General features: G+C 40.3%; 2 protein-coding genes across 6 annotated transcripts in view; both read left to right on the top strand.

The window, feature by feature from the left end:
• Window positions 1-11,105, top strand: part of scinlb (scinderin like b) — a 15,530-nt gene extending 4,425 nt beyond the window's left edge. The window contains exons 4-17 of one of the 2 annotated variants that reach the window (XM_035670404.1): window positions 2,219-2,380; window positions 2,849-2,998; window positions 3,503-3,592; window positions 4,085-4,217; window positions 4,648-4,736; window positions 4,883-5,098; window positions 5,183-5,328; window positions 5,485-5,575; window positions 7,735-7,905; window positions 7,998-8,172; window positions 8,726-8,841; window positions 8,934-9,011; window positions 9,102-9,162; window positions 10,279-11,105. In XM_035670404.1, the coding sequence (XP_035526297.1) occupies window positions 2,219-2,380; window positions 2,849-2,998; window positions 3,503-3,592; window positions 4,085-4,217; window positions 4,648-4,736; window positions 4,883-5,098; window positions 5,183-5,328; window positions 5,485-5,575; window positions 7,735-7,905; window positions 7,998-8,172; window positions 8,726-8,841; window positions 8,934-9,011; window positions 9,102-9,162; window positions 10,279-10,439 (1,839 nt within the window). In that variant the 3' untranslated portion in view covers window positions 10,440-11,105. The remainder of the gene's footprint in view (window positions 1-2,218; window positions 2,381-2,848; window positions 2,999-3,502; window positions 3,593-4,084; window positions 4,218-4,647; window positions 4,737-4,882; window positions 5,099-5,182; window positions 5,329-5,484; window positions 5,576-7,734; window positions 7,906-7,997; window positions 8,173-8,725; window positions 8,842-8,933; window positions 9,012-9,101; window positions 9,163-10,278) is intronic. The other variant, XM_035670406.1, reaches the window with a different exon arrangement.
• A 1,344-nt stretch (window positions 11,106-12,449) lies between these two features.
• Window positions 12,450-13,276, top strand: part of wls (Wnt ligand secretion mediator) — a 19,062-nt gene continuing 18,235 nt past the window's right edge. For 2 of the 4 annotated variants that reach the window (XM_035670403.1, XM_035670400.1), the window contains exon 1: window positions 12,451-12,712. In XM_035670403.1, coding sequence (XP_035526296.1) covers window positions 12,607-12,712 — 106 coding nt within the window. In that variant the 5' untranslated portion in view covers window positions 12,451-12,606. Of the gene's footprint in view, window positions 12,713-13,276 lie in introns of all 4 variants that reach the window. The other 2 variants (XM_035670401.1, XM_035670402.1) reach the window with 2 other exon arrangements.

The raw sequence follows: 13,276 nt of genomic DNA, 5'->3' as shown, positions 1-13,276 counted from the left end.
CAAAAGGTGCGATATTCAACAGAACTGCATAAAAATTAAAGCAATGAGGGAAATGAAACACCATGAAACACACCATGACAAACTGAAAGTAATAACTTAATGTATTACATTTGCCAAATTTACGAGTTTTATTAATTTAATTTACAAATAATTTCAAATTTGTCAAATTACTTGTGTGCAGGTTTTGCTCTGGAGGACAGAGATCTGATCTTTTTAATGTGCTCTGGTTTGACAGGCAAATGAGAGCACATTAAAAATAACAGGGGTAAATGCAAAGGCAAAACACAGATCTTATTTTTGATACCAGGTATAAGTGGAGTGTCATTGTCACAAGCTGATTTTATTTCCCTTTCAGCATGAATTGTAACTTTGGTAACTTTTATTAGCACACCAACGCACAAGATTAAGATGGTGAACATTGTATGCAACACCAGCATGTTAGCATTGTCATTGTGAGTCTGTTGACTTTAGCATTTAGCTCGCAGCCCTGCTGTAAGTACAGGCTCACAGAACTGCTGGCATGGCTCTAGTATTGTTTCTTTTGAAACATTGCACAGTTTTACCTCTTTAGATCAGTTTGAGAGAGGAAAATCTCTTTCCAAATGAACTGCACACAGTTGAGTGGTCATGAGTAGACATGTTTGTGTATTAATGTTTAAAAAGGGCTGGGGACTGTTGCTCTAGATTAATGACTGCATGAATAAGTTTACTTTAAAGCAATGTGTTTGTACTGTGTTTTCAGTCTACACACTATATATATACTATATACACTATAAAATATATAGGAAGAGGTTGCACTTACAGTACATGTCTCACAGCAGTGAAAGTTATAATGACACAAAACATAAAAATGGTGCAACAGTCTCAGAACTCTCTTTGACCAAAATATATCTACAGGGTTTAATGATTGTCTGCATCCCATGAACTTTGCCATGCAGTTAAGCTAATGAGTCTGAAGTTCAGAGGAAACACAACATTCCCCACAACACATCCCAGGGTGTGTCTGACTGACTGTAACCGAGGAAACCACCCTGTTCAAAGGAGGACATTTTGAAAGACTCAAGCAAGGCAACGTTTTTACCAGGCATCTGTTTCTTATTGCCAGGAAAACCATCCAACCCCCCTTCTGGCTTTAGTTCAATGTAATTAGTCTTGTTTACTACTTTTGCAAAGTTGGAGGATGGAAATTTTGTTCTGCAAAAACAGTTCACACACACACTCGCAGTGTTCTACAGAAAAAGAGCAAAACCTCATTATCTCTTCATAGTTATGGTAACTCCACTGTTAGGACACAATCCTTCCATTAGAATAAACAGAGCCTGCATTGTTGCCATGGAAAATTTGACTGGCTCTCTCTTGAGAAGCACAAAGATGAACGACATGAATGTGGTTTCCATTTTGAGGCCTAGCCACAGATGCTAATAAGACTCTGTGCCTTTGTGGGTAAACGCTAAGCCCTCAATAGACATTTTAAGAATAAGGATGTCCCTCTTTGTTTTTGTTCGCATGAAGTGACTGGGGTTGATCACAGCTTGAGTTTCTACATGTTGAATAACCCATGAAACATCATCTATCATAGGAGCCACATTGTTTTTTCTCCAGCAGAAAGTGTGTCTGTTGCTCATTTGCAGCATTTTATTTGCATGTCTAGTAAATACCTGTTTTGTTTAATGGCTTCAACCAAGGACGGCACGTTACGAGACAGTCCTGCCTCAAAGGTACACCACTGTTGCACAGAACAGACATGATCCTCTTTTCCAGAAGCAGGCATCATGTTGGTTTCATTTTTCCCCATTTGATAAGGTTTATTGGCTTTGTTAGCTGTGATTTATAGTACATGTTAAACTCAATATTTGGCAGCACAGTTTACAGCTTTTTGTCCTTCGAGGTTTTTTCGTTGTTGTGTAAAAATCATTTCACCCTCACTGTCCAGAAAATGTTGAGCTATGTGTCTCATGAAATCATCTGAGTCCTCACATCCTGCATCAGACCTCTCACTGTGACCTAAATATAGTGGCTGTAAACCAAAACTGTGCACATAATGTACAATTTGTGACTTTCTCTTCTTCCCTTTAGAAATTTCCCCTCTGTGGGACTAATAAAGGCATATCTTATCTTATCTTTACTGTGCTCGTGTACACATTTCAAATGGAGCTGAGATTTTAGGAATGTTTTCTCTGAATATTACCTCACTTTAATTATTATTATTTTGTCACAGAAAGGGGGCGTGGCCTCAGGTTTTCAGCATGTGGTGACCAATGACATGAACGTGAAGCGCCTGTTGCACATCAAGGGTCGGAGGGCCATCAGAGCAACAGAGGTAGACATGTCATGGAGCAGCTTCAACAAGGGAGACTGCTTCATTGTTGACTTGGGCAAGGTGAGCTGGATTTGATCTGTTTTACTGTCTGTGTGTGTCTGTGTATGTAGCTTGGTGACATATCCATATACTCATATAGCTCATCTACTATTTATCTGCACTGTAATAGATTTGTTTACTGAGTTAACACTTTAAACAGTTTCTGTTTCTGGTAAGCAGCTGGCACCTGTCATAGCACCATCAGTGTATGTGTGTGAATGGGTGAATGTGACGTAGTGAATCCAACCCCACCCCAAATACTAATTATTGTCAACAGCAATAGCCATTCAATGTATTTATATCATGTAATTACCTCTCTTTGTAGTTAGCTGGTATTAGTTCACTAGTTTGGCTGCACTGTAAACACAAATATTCAGAAAACGGCACTTACCACCAGTAACCACGGTTGTCACCAAATCAACCAGGACTGAACTCTTAAGTATTAATTATAATACCATAATAACTTTGATATCTTTCCATCTCATGCAGGATGTCTATCAGTGGTGTGGCAGCGAGTGTAACCGCTTTGAGAGGCTGAAGGCCTCTGAGGTTGCCATTGGCATCAGAGATAATGAGAGAAATGGCAGAGCCAAACTGCACATAGTGGAGGAGGGGGATGAGCCGGCAGCAGTCGTAGAGGTGACACACACACACACACACACACACACATTCTTGAGCTTATTTCCTTTCCTGTCTCACCACACACTGAAGTTTGCACCTCAAAGGTGACCACTTGTGAGCAGAAGCTATATATATTATTGATGCATTTCACGGCTGGTGAGTTAGTCATCGTGGGAACGAGTGGACACAATGCTGTCCTTTGTAATGCGCTGTTAATGTGCCAACTCTGTGCCAAGGCGGTATTATAAACACGACAACTCTCTTTACAACTAGAGAGGAGGGTAAACTCCAGAGAGGCCTAATGAGGGAGAGGGGGAGGGGCCGGTTTACAGAATATATTTTATATTAATTGAGATGTTTTTTAATCTGAGAAAAGCTGTAGAACACAGTTTAAGAAACAAATCACTTTTAAGGCTGTTGTGTGTCTATTTGCATATGAAAAACAATATTGTAACTGTGAGCACAGGTTATAATTATGACAAAAAAAGACAAGCACAATGATTGATTCCTCTGGTTGTACAGGCTCTGGGGCCAAAGACCGCCATTGCACCCAGTACTCCGGATGATGAGAAGGTGGACACGTCCAACCGAAAGAAGGGTGCCCTCTACATGGTGAGTCATAAAACTGAAAATTAAACGTAATTTCTATATAAGTGACCTAGATTTCTGGGTGGATTATAAAATTTCATAACCCAGATTACAAAGGGATATTTCACTAACATCAGATTGAAATTTATCTTAATTATGAAAAAATATAGTGCTGCATTCTTGTGGTACTGAAGTATTATAGCCTGGATTCAGTCCACATGAATTACAAAAATGCCCAAATATTGTAGATGTTCATTAAGTTATTAATAACTAAATATAATATGAAAATTAGACTATTATTCTTAAATTTTAGGGCTGCACTGATTAAAGAAAATTCCACACTGTGAGTTCATGTATGTACCTCATATGATAATGTCTACACTACCACTTTCTGCAATTACCAAATATATGTATATATAATTGGAGAAAAACAAGTTTGAATATTGTTACAAATGAAAATCTTTTGAGGATGTTACGAGCAGAGCTGGTAGCTGATGGTTTCCCTTTGCTCCGTAGATTTCTGATGCATCTGGCTCGATGAAGGTGTCCGCCGTGGCTCCATCCAGTCCCTTCAAACAGGCCATGTTGTCTCCTGAGGAGTGCTACATCCTGGACAACGGGGTGGACAAGAACATCTTTGTTTGGAAAGGTGCCGACAGCATCACAGACTCAATAACACAGCGGAAAATGATTTAAAACAAACTCCCAACATTAGCTTTCCTCTCTGTCCTCACCTTTTTACTGCATAAAATTATAAACATGCTGGTTCAAACATACACAAATGTTTTTTTTTTATTCTGGATGTGATAATATTGCATTAATTTACACAATTTAGTTTTGGTACTGCTGAGCTAGAACGGCCAAATTTACACTAATTCTGGTCGAAATATGATGAGATTAAATAAAACATCTGCAATGGGACAGGCCCAGTTGATAATCCCACCACATGCCTGCCTTCACTAACCATTGTACTTATACATATTCATTAGGTAGTTTATTACACAGGTTCTTTCTCTAAGTAGCATAAAGGAGAGTCAAATCGCCTTCTCATCATGTCATGTCTTATCTGACTTCACCAGGTCCCAAGGCAAACATGTCAGAGCGTAAAGCAGCAATGTCAGCAGGTCAGCAGTTCATCAAAGACAAAGGCTACTCCAATAAGACACAGGTAAAACTGACATTTTGTTTCCAGATAATTAGTGCGATTAGTGCAAATTTCCCCTCTGTTTGGGAAATTGGGAAAAAAAATGCACACATATAATGTGTGCAATTAAACAAAGGCTAAAATCCCTCCCTGACCTGTTTCCCCCGCAGATCCAAGTTCTTCCTGCGGGAGCTGAGACGACTATGTTCAAGCAGTTCTTCAGCGACTGGAGGGACAAAAACGAGACTACAGGCCCCAGCAAGGGCTACGCCATTGGCCGCATAGCCAAAGTGGAACAAGTGCCCTTTGATGCCTCCAGCCTGCACTCTAACAAGGCCATGGCAGCCCACCACGGCATGGTGGATGATGGCAAAGGCAAAGTCCAGGTAAGAGTACGCATGTTTTGAGTTATGCTTATAGAAGCCAGATGGATAAAACATTGTGGTAAAGTTGAGCAAAACAGATCGTAGACTGGCTTTCAGATTTGGCGCGTCGACAACGGTGAGAAGGTTCCTGTGGATCCCTCCTCCTATGGTCACTTCTATGGTGGAGACTGTTACCTCATCCTCTACAGCTACAGAGTGGGTGGCCGCGAGCAACACATCATATACACCTGGTGAGTAAAAAGAAATATTCATTCAAACATGTATGTACGGTGTAATACTGTATGAATGACGTGCAGAGCTTGTGCTAACATTACCCCACCACACCCAGTGTACGACCACATACACACCAGCAAATGACATACAGACTGTGTGTGTTTCTGTGTCAGGCAGGGGCTGAAGTGCACACAGGATGAGCTGGCAGCCTCAGCGTTCCTCACTGTGAAGCTTGATGACTCAATGGGAGGAGCCCCGGTTCAGGTCAGAGCTCGACACTGGCACACTACTCATCTTTACATCCTGTATAAAAACAAGTTCAGATTCTTGTACAGTCACACAGTAGTCCCCAGTATTTGATAAAACAAACATCAGACTTGTTTTTTTGACTCAAGAGCATTAAAGGTGGAAAAATCCAATGAACAATACATCAAGTAATGATGATAAAAATTGTGGGTTTGCAAACTATCGCTAAAGTTGCTGCTGCACAGCTAACATGCAGAGAGGACGAGCCAGTTTCCCAGAACTAGCACACCAGTTCCAGAGAGCGATACTCACAACTCTCCTGCTATTACAGCTAACATCACAACAACAGCATATCTTGGCAAAGTAGAAAGGAAGAGTCATTTAACTTTACCTGACACACAAATTCTGGCTGGAATTACAAATTAGTGTTGGCTTGGTCCGATCCACTTTGTTTGTTTCCCATCTACAGAGCCAGGAATGTGCACAACCACCAGATTGTTTTCAGGGAACACACAGACTGTGAGAAGATATTCGCTGTATTTGAAAAAAAGTGTATTGGATTAGAAACGCATTACCTAGAATCGCTTAATAAAAATAATGCAATTAGTATTATATAGTAATTATGGTAGGATTTATTTTTCCTAGAAGCTGACATGAATAGACAAAGGTGCAGTCGTTCTCAGAAGTTCTCTGAATATGAGAAGACGTTTGTGGAAGTTGATTAACAGGTTGCAGCAGAGGTTTCAAAATTGAGAACCAATTTGAAACAATATTGTAATAATATAACAGTAATATAATATTAATATTATGTTTACCTTCTTAATAATTAGCTCACAAAGCTTTGTACATAAAGTTGTTTTTTTTGGTGCTATAAATCAGGGGTTCCTAACTTGGTGTTGCCAAAGCTTCAAGGGGGTTACACAGCTTTCTAGATTTTAAGGGGTGTAAGAAATATATTTCTCAGCATTTAATTTATTTCTGTAAAAACAAAAAACTAAATGAAAGTTTAAATGATTATTTATGATCTAAACTTTAAAGACCTGAACACAAGCTATATTCACAGAGACTCTCAGCCTCGCCCTGCATTAGAAAAGTACACAGTCAAAACAACCAAAGAGCTGGGAGTGTCAGGGAAAGAAAACACTGCATTTGTCAAAAACGAAGCCTATTAAGTAAGTATGAATGTTAGAAATAATAATAAAAACAACATAATACGGACAGGAAATTGTATTAAAAGTTCCTAAAAATATCAGGATATAATCTGCTCCAAATAAAATTGCTCGTTGCACACAAACTTCCTTCCTGCAGTTACTGTGTTCACTGTTTGGGTTGATTTTACAGTTTATCAGTTGTTGTTATGTATTAAATAGGATATGAAATATTCAGAAAATATGTGACTTAGTCAGTGGTCATCAGTTTACTCAATGATAGAAAAAAGGGTCTAAGGTAAAAGGTTGGAAACCACTGTCATAAATGATGAGTTTAGTAGCTCAAAGAGAGAGGAGCGCTGTAGAAAGCTGCTGCTGTTTTATTTCTAATAAGGGTTCAGCTTCTCAGATCTATTAAACCTCATTATTACATAGGATTAAAATAAAAAACAACCAACCCCAGACAACCAGCAGAGGGCAGTATCACTGTAATATTCAATTTGATACCTCTCTACTCAAACTACTGCACTTCCATTCATAATTGTTGTGGGAATTACTGAGTGTCCCTTAATAATATTATAATGAGTATGGTCTAGACTTGCTGTATATGAAAAGTGTCCAAACATAACTTCTCTTATGATTCGGTGCGAATAAAATTGAATTGGATATAATTTGACATGCCACATAATAATTTCAGGATTTACAACGTCTTTGTGGTTGTAACTGAGTTGTCCAACAAGTGCTACCACGTGTTCTGCTGACATATGAAGAGTTTAATTTAATATGTTGTTAATTGTTGATACTCTAACCCTCACCAATAATAATGACATCAAACAGTATCAGACATGTCTTTTTTTATTTCCTTAAAATACCATAACCACCTGTATGGAGGTCCATTTACTACATATTACATATTCTTAGATAAGTTTATTTGTGATTTATTCTGCACAGACTTTTGATATTACTGGATATACTGAGGTACAATATGAATAGTCACCAACCTTCATGCTGTTTTTTTTAATGACATAGGTGAGAGTGACTCAGGGCCAGGAGCCTCCACACCTGATGAGCCTGTTCCAGGGCAAACCTATGATCATCCACAGCGGAGGAACGTCACGCAAAGGTGGACAGTCGCAGGCCGCCAGCACTCGCCTCTTCCACATCCGGCAGAGCTCTTCCCGGGCTACCCGGGCTGTGGAGGTAAGCTGTCTGCCAGTACATGAACTTCAGTTGTTGTCAAATCCTCATGGGAAACTGATTTCTACCTCTCACCTGTCTACGTGTTTCCTCAGGTCGAGGCCTCTGCTTCCAATCTGAACACCAACGATGTGTTTGTGCTGAAATCCCCGAACGCCCTGTTTGTCTGGCGGGGTGTGGGTGCCAGTGATGAGGAGATGGAGGCTGCCAAGCATGTGGTAGGCTACCTGGGTGGCACTGCCAGCCAGGTCTCAGAGGGCAAGGAGCCAGGTGGGTGTTCTCTGAGGAGCAATTTAATGTAATATAACAAGGGAGAGGACAAATGATTAGGTTATAATGGTTGTTACTTACTTACTTATCCCTCATATATACATATATGCAGTATTTATTCCTTTATTTATCTGTCAAAGGTGACATTTTAGGGGATATCGTAGACAACACTGGTCTGATTTATGCAATTAAAGAGGAAGGGTGCATCGTCACTCTGTGTGAACATTATACTCATTAGCCTAATGGCTGAGCAGTAATTTAAAGCTCAAAGTTATATGTAAATGAGTTACACAATCTAATTACTACATGCTGTATGTTGCCATGCAGTTCAAGTTAGTTACACTGATTGGCCTGATAAGACATAACTGCTGCATTTCTGGCCTGGCTTTAATTAAACTTGGAAACGTGATGCAGCTTGTTACAGGCTGGGCCAAAGAGCGGCTGCATCAGTCACGGGGGAGGATGTGATTTACTGCCTGTCCAGACAAACAAAGCACCAAATATGGGACGGGCTACCTGGAGCTGATGACTGTTGTACTTTCTTCCTGCCCAGGTGATTTCTGGTCTGCTCTTGGTGGCAAGAAGGAATACCAGACCTCTAAGAGTCTGCAGAACGTAGTCAGTCCCCCACGTCTGTTCGGCTGCTCCAACAAAACTGGCAGACTTGTCGTAAGTCCCTTCAATGCTACAGATGTGATATTTGGATTATCAACACAGTTATGTTAACATTGTAATATAAAATAATCTGCACTGTCTCTCAGGTTGAAGAAGTACCAGGAGACTTCACTCAGTCAGACCTTGCCACTGATGATGTCATGCTCCTGGATACCTGGGACCAGGTAAGATGAGCTTCCTCCACAGTCTAGATAGATGGATACATACTCTTAAAACTCTGCATAACTGGGTGAGTGTTTTTCTCTTCCCTGTAGATCTTCCTTTGGGTCGGTAACGATGCTAATGCAGAGGAAAGGACCGGAGCTCCCAAAATAGGTAACCCCACTGAAAAAAAACCAATGTACCACCAAGATCATACTGTCTTGTTTCAGATACGTGCTGCCAGATAGCACTATAGAGTCATAGTTGTTGGGTCCTACATCCTCAGCAGAATGACAATACATTGTTAAATGTGAATCCTAAAGCAATCAGTCACAACTTCACTTTACAGTACAAATACAGTTTATTTCTTTAAGATCACCATTTAAATGCACTAGCACTACTCCAACACTGAAGGGGGCATTAAAGTAAATATGATCTAATATAAATCCATATTTTTATTCATTCACAGTAGTAGTGAATGCTGCCGTCGATCCGTCAAACCTGGAGAGGACTTTTATCCAAATATGTTGGTATATGTTTACTGACCTGGAAACTTTCACAGTATTGACCATGTACATCCAACACAGACACACTAATGAGGGCTTTTCATGCCTACTGAATATACAATGGCAGGATTGTATGTATGATGGGGCAGTATTAATCTATTTACGTCTCATTAGCTGCACATTCAGCTACAACATCATAAAGCTGCACTAATCAATATTTTTATATTAACAATCAACAAAAGAATTACCCTTGTAGTGACAAACCATAAACAAAACAATAAATATGGAGCTTTTTAGCCTCTTTGGGCTTATTGTGCAATTGCTTATTACTTATTATTGCTTTACTATGATTCACTCTAAAAAAATTTAAATATGTAATATGCTTTCTATGTCTGAATAAGTCTATTGACTATCTATATAAGGATTTTTTTGTCGCTATCTTGTATCTCTCTATTAAAGATTCTATTGGGTGATCCAGTGCTGTGTGTGATATCATAAGAGTGGAGCATTTAGCAGCTAAACAGTTACAGATATTTCCTTCAGGAGTTGGATCTGAAGGGAAAGTGAATATCCGACTTGCCAAGTGGCCACTACTCCATGTGTTCAACATATAAGCATACAAGGTTATTTACAACCAAGTGGCAAAAAATGTTTATGTTTCCATCCAAAGTCTGTATCCTGCAAAGTTGTTCTGTTAGATTTCGACATCTTCTCACTTCCTGTCTCCTGTCTGCGTGTCTGTCTCTCTATCCATCCCTTCCTCTATCTACTTCCTGTCGTGCAGCAAAAGAGTATGTGGACTCAGACCCGTCTGGTCGCAGAGGACTGCCCATCACCACCATCAAACAGGGAGCAGAACCTCCAACTTTCACTGGCTGGTTCCAGGCTTGGGATCCCAAGATGTGGGAGACAGACCCACTGGACAGAATCCGTGCACGTTTCTGAACACAGACCTCCAGGCTCTCTCTACCAATCTGACTCGTTACCTGCCCAGCACTTCCTGTTGCCATTTTGTCTTTTATCTTAACTCCGATTCCCTAAGTGCCAAAACCAATGTTATCACTGTTATCAGGTTGAATGGCTGCCTCAATGCCTTGGTCACGGTGCAGTGCATCGGACTTTGTTAATAGGAACGCTTCACATCGGTAGTCACATGGCTTCCTGTAGCAACATTATCTCTAATTGATAGAAGTGGTTTATTGATCTGTTGCATCCAAAAGCTTGTCGCCTTCACTCTTTATCTAAGCCCCTCATATAAACAGGATATTGGGAAAGGAAGCCATTTTAGACAGCTGGTTCCTCTCTTTCACTGCTTTCACTGTTCAGAAGACACCATCATGCGTTCCTCTCTGTCTGTCTTCAGTCTTTGTTTCATAATGAACAGTTTACCCCATCACTATGCCCTGTCTACATGTGTTGTGTTTAATCATTGGTTGCGACAATGTTGTACACTTACTAGAAGCTGCATGCTGCTTTTTTTTATTATCATATTCTGTGCTTGTGAATTTTAAAAGGCATACAGCGGTATGTACGTGTGTCACTCTTTATTACTTGACCCTGAAATGCTCACATGGATGGCTTTTAAATAAAACTCCCAGTGTTTCAAACCTGTGTTTTGTATCTGCACATTTTCAATGAGTAAAGGAATGAGATTAATCCTGAATGTGCACCAGCAGCATTTATAATCTGAATCCAACCTACAGAAAGTGTCAGACGGTTTATCAACCAGCTCTCACTGAGTTTCTCTCTCGGGAAGAGAGGACGGGATGTTGGTGCAGCTCGGAGCATCTGTCTAAGTAGGAAGAAGACATGAAAGCTCAGTTCACAGCTGTGCAGACACTCCGGTTTCTCAGAGAAGAAACAGCAGCCAGAAATACAACCAGGAAATTTATATATCCTGCAATGAAATTTGAGAATTGAGACATAGAGTGTTGTGTAATTTGTGGAAACCCGATGACCTAAATCTATTCTGTGAGGGACAGAAAAACAATCCAGGCAACAGTTCTTAAAGGATGGCTAAATGAGCACTTTAATCATTTACCTGTGTAATTAAAACTCACTTAAAAGGACTCTAAAGAGACAGATTTACCAAATACATAAACAATTACATTACATCAATATTAATATTAATATTACAATAATATTCAGCCTCAATATCATCAGTTTTAGGGAAATGTAAAAACTCATTGGGGTGAGACAACTCCAGCTTTTTCAAAATGAGTTGTTTGAGGGATTTGGGAAAATACATGACAAAGAGATCAATCATAGAAACTACAAATTGTGCATCTCCAACAGGGCAAACTCAATCTACAGATGAAGATCATGCCGTATGACTGAAAGCTCAAAAGCAACCACTAAATGGACCTTGCAGAGAGGTTGTTTTCTCTACTGCTGTTTTGTACCGAAGAGGTCTTAAATGCTCAGAACAACGTAAACATCTGCAGTTCTGGGTGATCCCTATGTGCTGATGAAGATCATGTGAAGTGACAGAAAGCTCCAGAGCTGTCCTTGTGGTCAAGAAAAATCTCCTCTTCTTTGCACACATGCAAGGAAAAATAGATTCAAGACCCAATGCCATATTAAACCAGTTAATGTAAAACAACACTTTTATATGTGTACTATCTCAAACTAAAACCACAGAACACTGTTAAAATAGTGTCTCTGCTCATTTAGCAGATGACACGCAATCAAGAACAGGCTTTGAAGGACAATGTGTTGACGGTTATTGAGCAACTAAACATAACACAGGACCTCTAAAACCTTCCTTTAAATAGCCCCTGCACGCTATTACCGGCATTCAATGACACGGTAACCTGCATTACCAGCCTCTATTGCAATGCGGTGGCGCTCCACAGATCTCTCCCGGTCTTGTGCAGCCTGTTCGGGGATAAAGCTGAGTGCTATTCGGTCATGTGATTCCTGATTTTTTTTTCTTTTTTTTTTTTTCTTCCTCCTCCTTCTGAGTTGAAAGGCAGGAGCAGCGCAGTGGAGGGGCCCAGCTTGCTTTCCTAGTGGCCGTTGATGCAACGTTTTCGTTCCCCCTTTTTTCCCACCACATTATTGTTAGTTTCTCGCTCGGTGTGATATTTTTCACTCCAACCTTTCCTCCACGATGGCGGGGGCTATTATTGAAAATATGAGCACCAAAAAGTTGGTGATAGTGGGAGTTACTCTGCTTTTGTTCCAGGCGTTTGCCTTCATGGTCGGCGGTTTAATTGGTGAGTTTTTCCCTCTTTTTTAATGCTTTTACTTTTTTGTTTTCTCTGTGAGCTAACAGTTGAGTCTGCGCGCGTGCCTGCAGGGGATTTAAACGTTAACGGCTGTAAAACGGCTGTAAACGGCAAAAGCACAAAGTTTAAAGTTGGTGAAATGCCTCTTTTACCAGCGTTAATCACTGTTATCACGTTAAGAAAAGACGACAGGCGCTAACTTTCAGCTGTGTTTTACCTGCCGAGGGTTGACCGAGTCGAGCCGACAACAATGCGGTGCTTTGAAACAGTCACTTCGACACTAGCAGCCGGAGTGCACCTCCGCTAAATCACTGCTTTGTGTCAAGGTGTTTGCTGCCTGCATGCCTCAGTCGTTGAATATATCTGCGGCTGGAAACAACGCAGGGCACCATAGTTTGTGGGTTCATTTCTGATTTTCAACACATGAATGCTCGCTTCACATACAACCTTGTGTGTTTATTTATTTAATTTTTTTCAACTCTTTGATCCAAACTCGAATGTTCCTTCCCCCACTCTTTCTCTCCTTTTATACCTCCTCCTCCTCCTCCTCCT

The sequence above is a fragment of the Morone saxatilis genome, unplaced genomic scaffold, assembly GCF_004916995.1.
Source record: "Morone saxatilis isolate NCDOM2014 unplaced genomic scaffold, NCSU_SB_2.0 Contig23, whole genome shotgun sequence".
Classification (NCBI taxonomy): domain Eukaryota; kingdom Metazoa; phylum Chordata; class Actinopteri; family Moronidae; genus Morone; species Morone saxatilis.
This window is presented reverse-complemented; position numbering and strand designations above follow the sequence as displayed.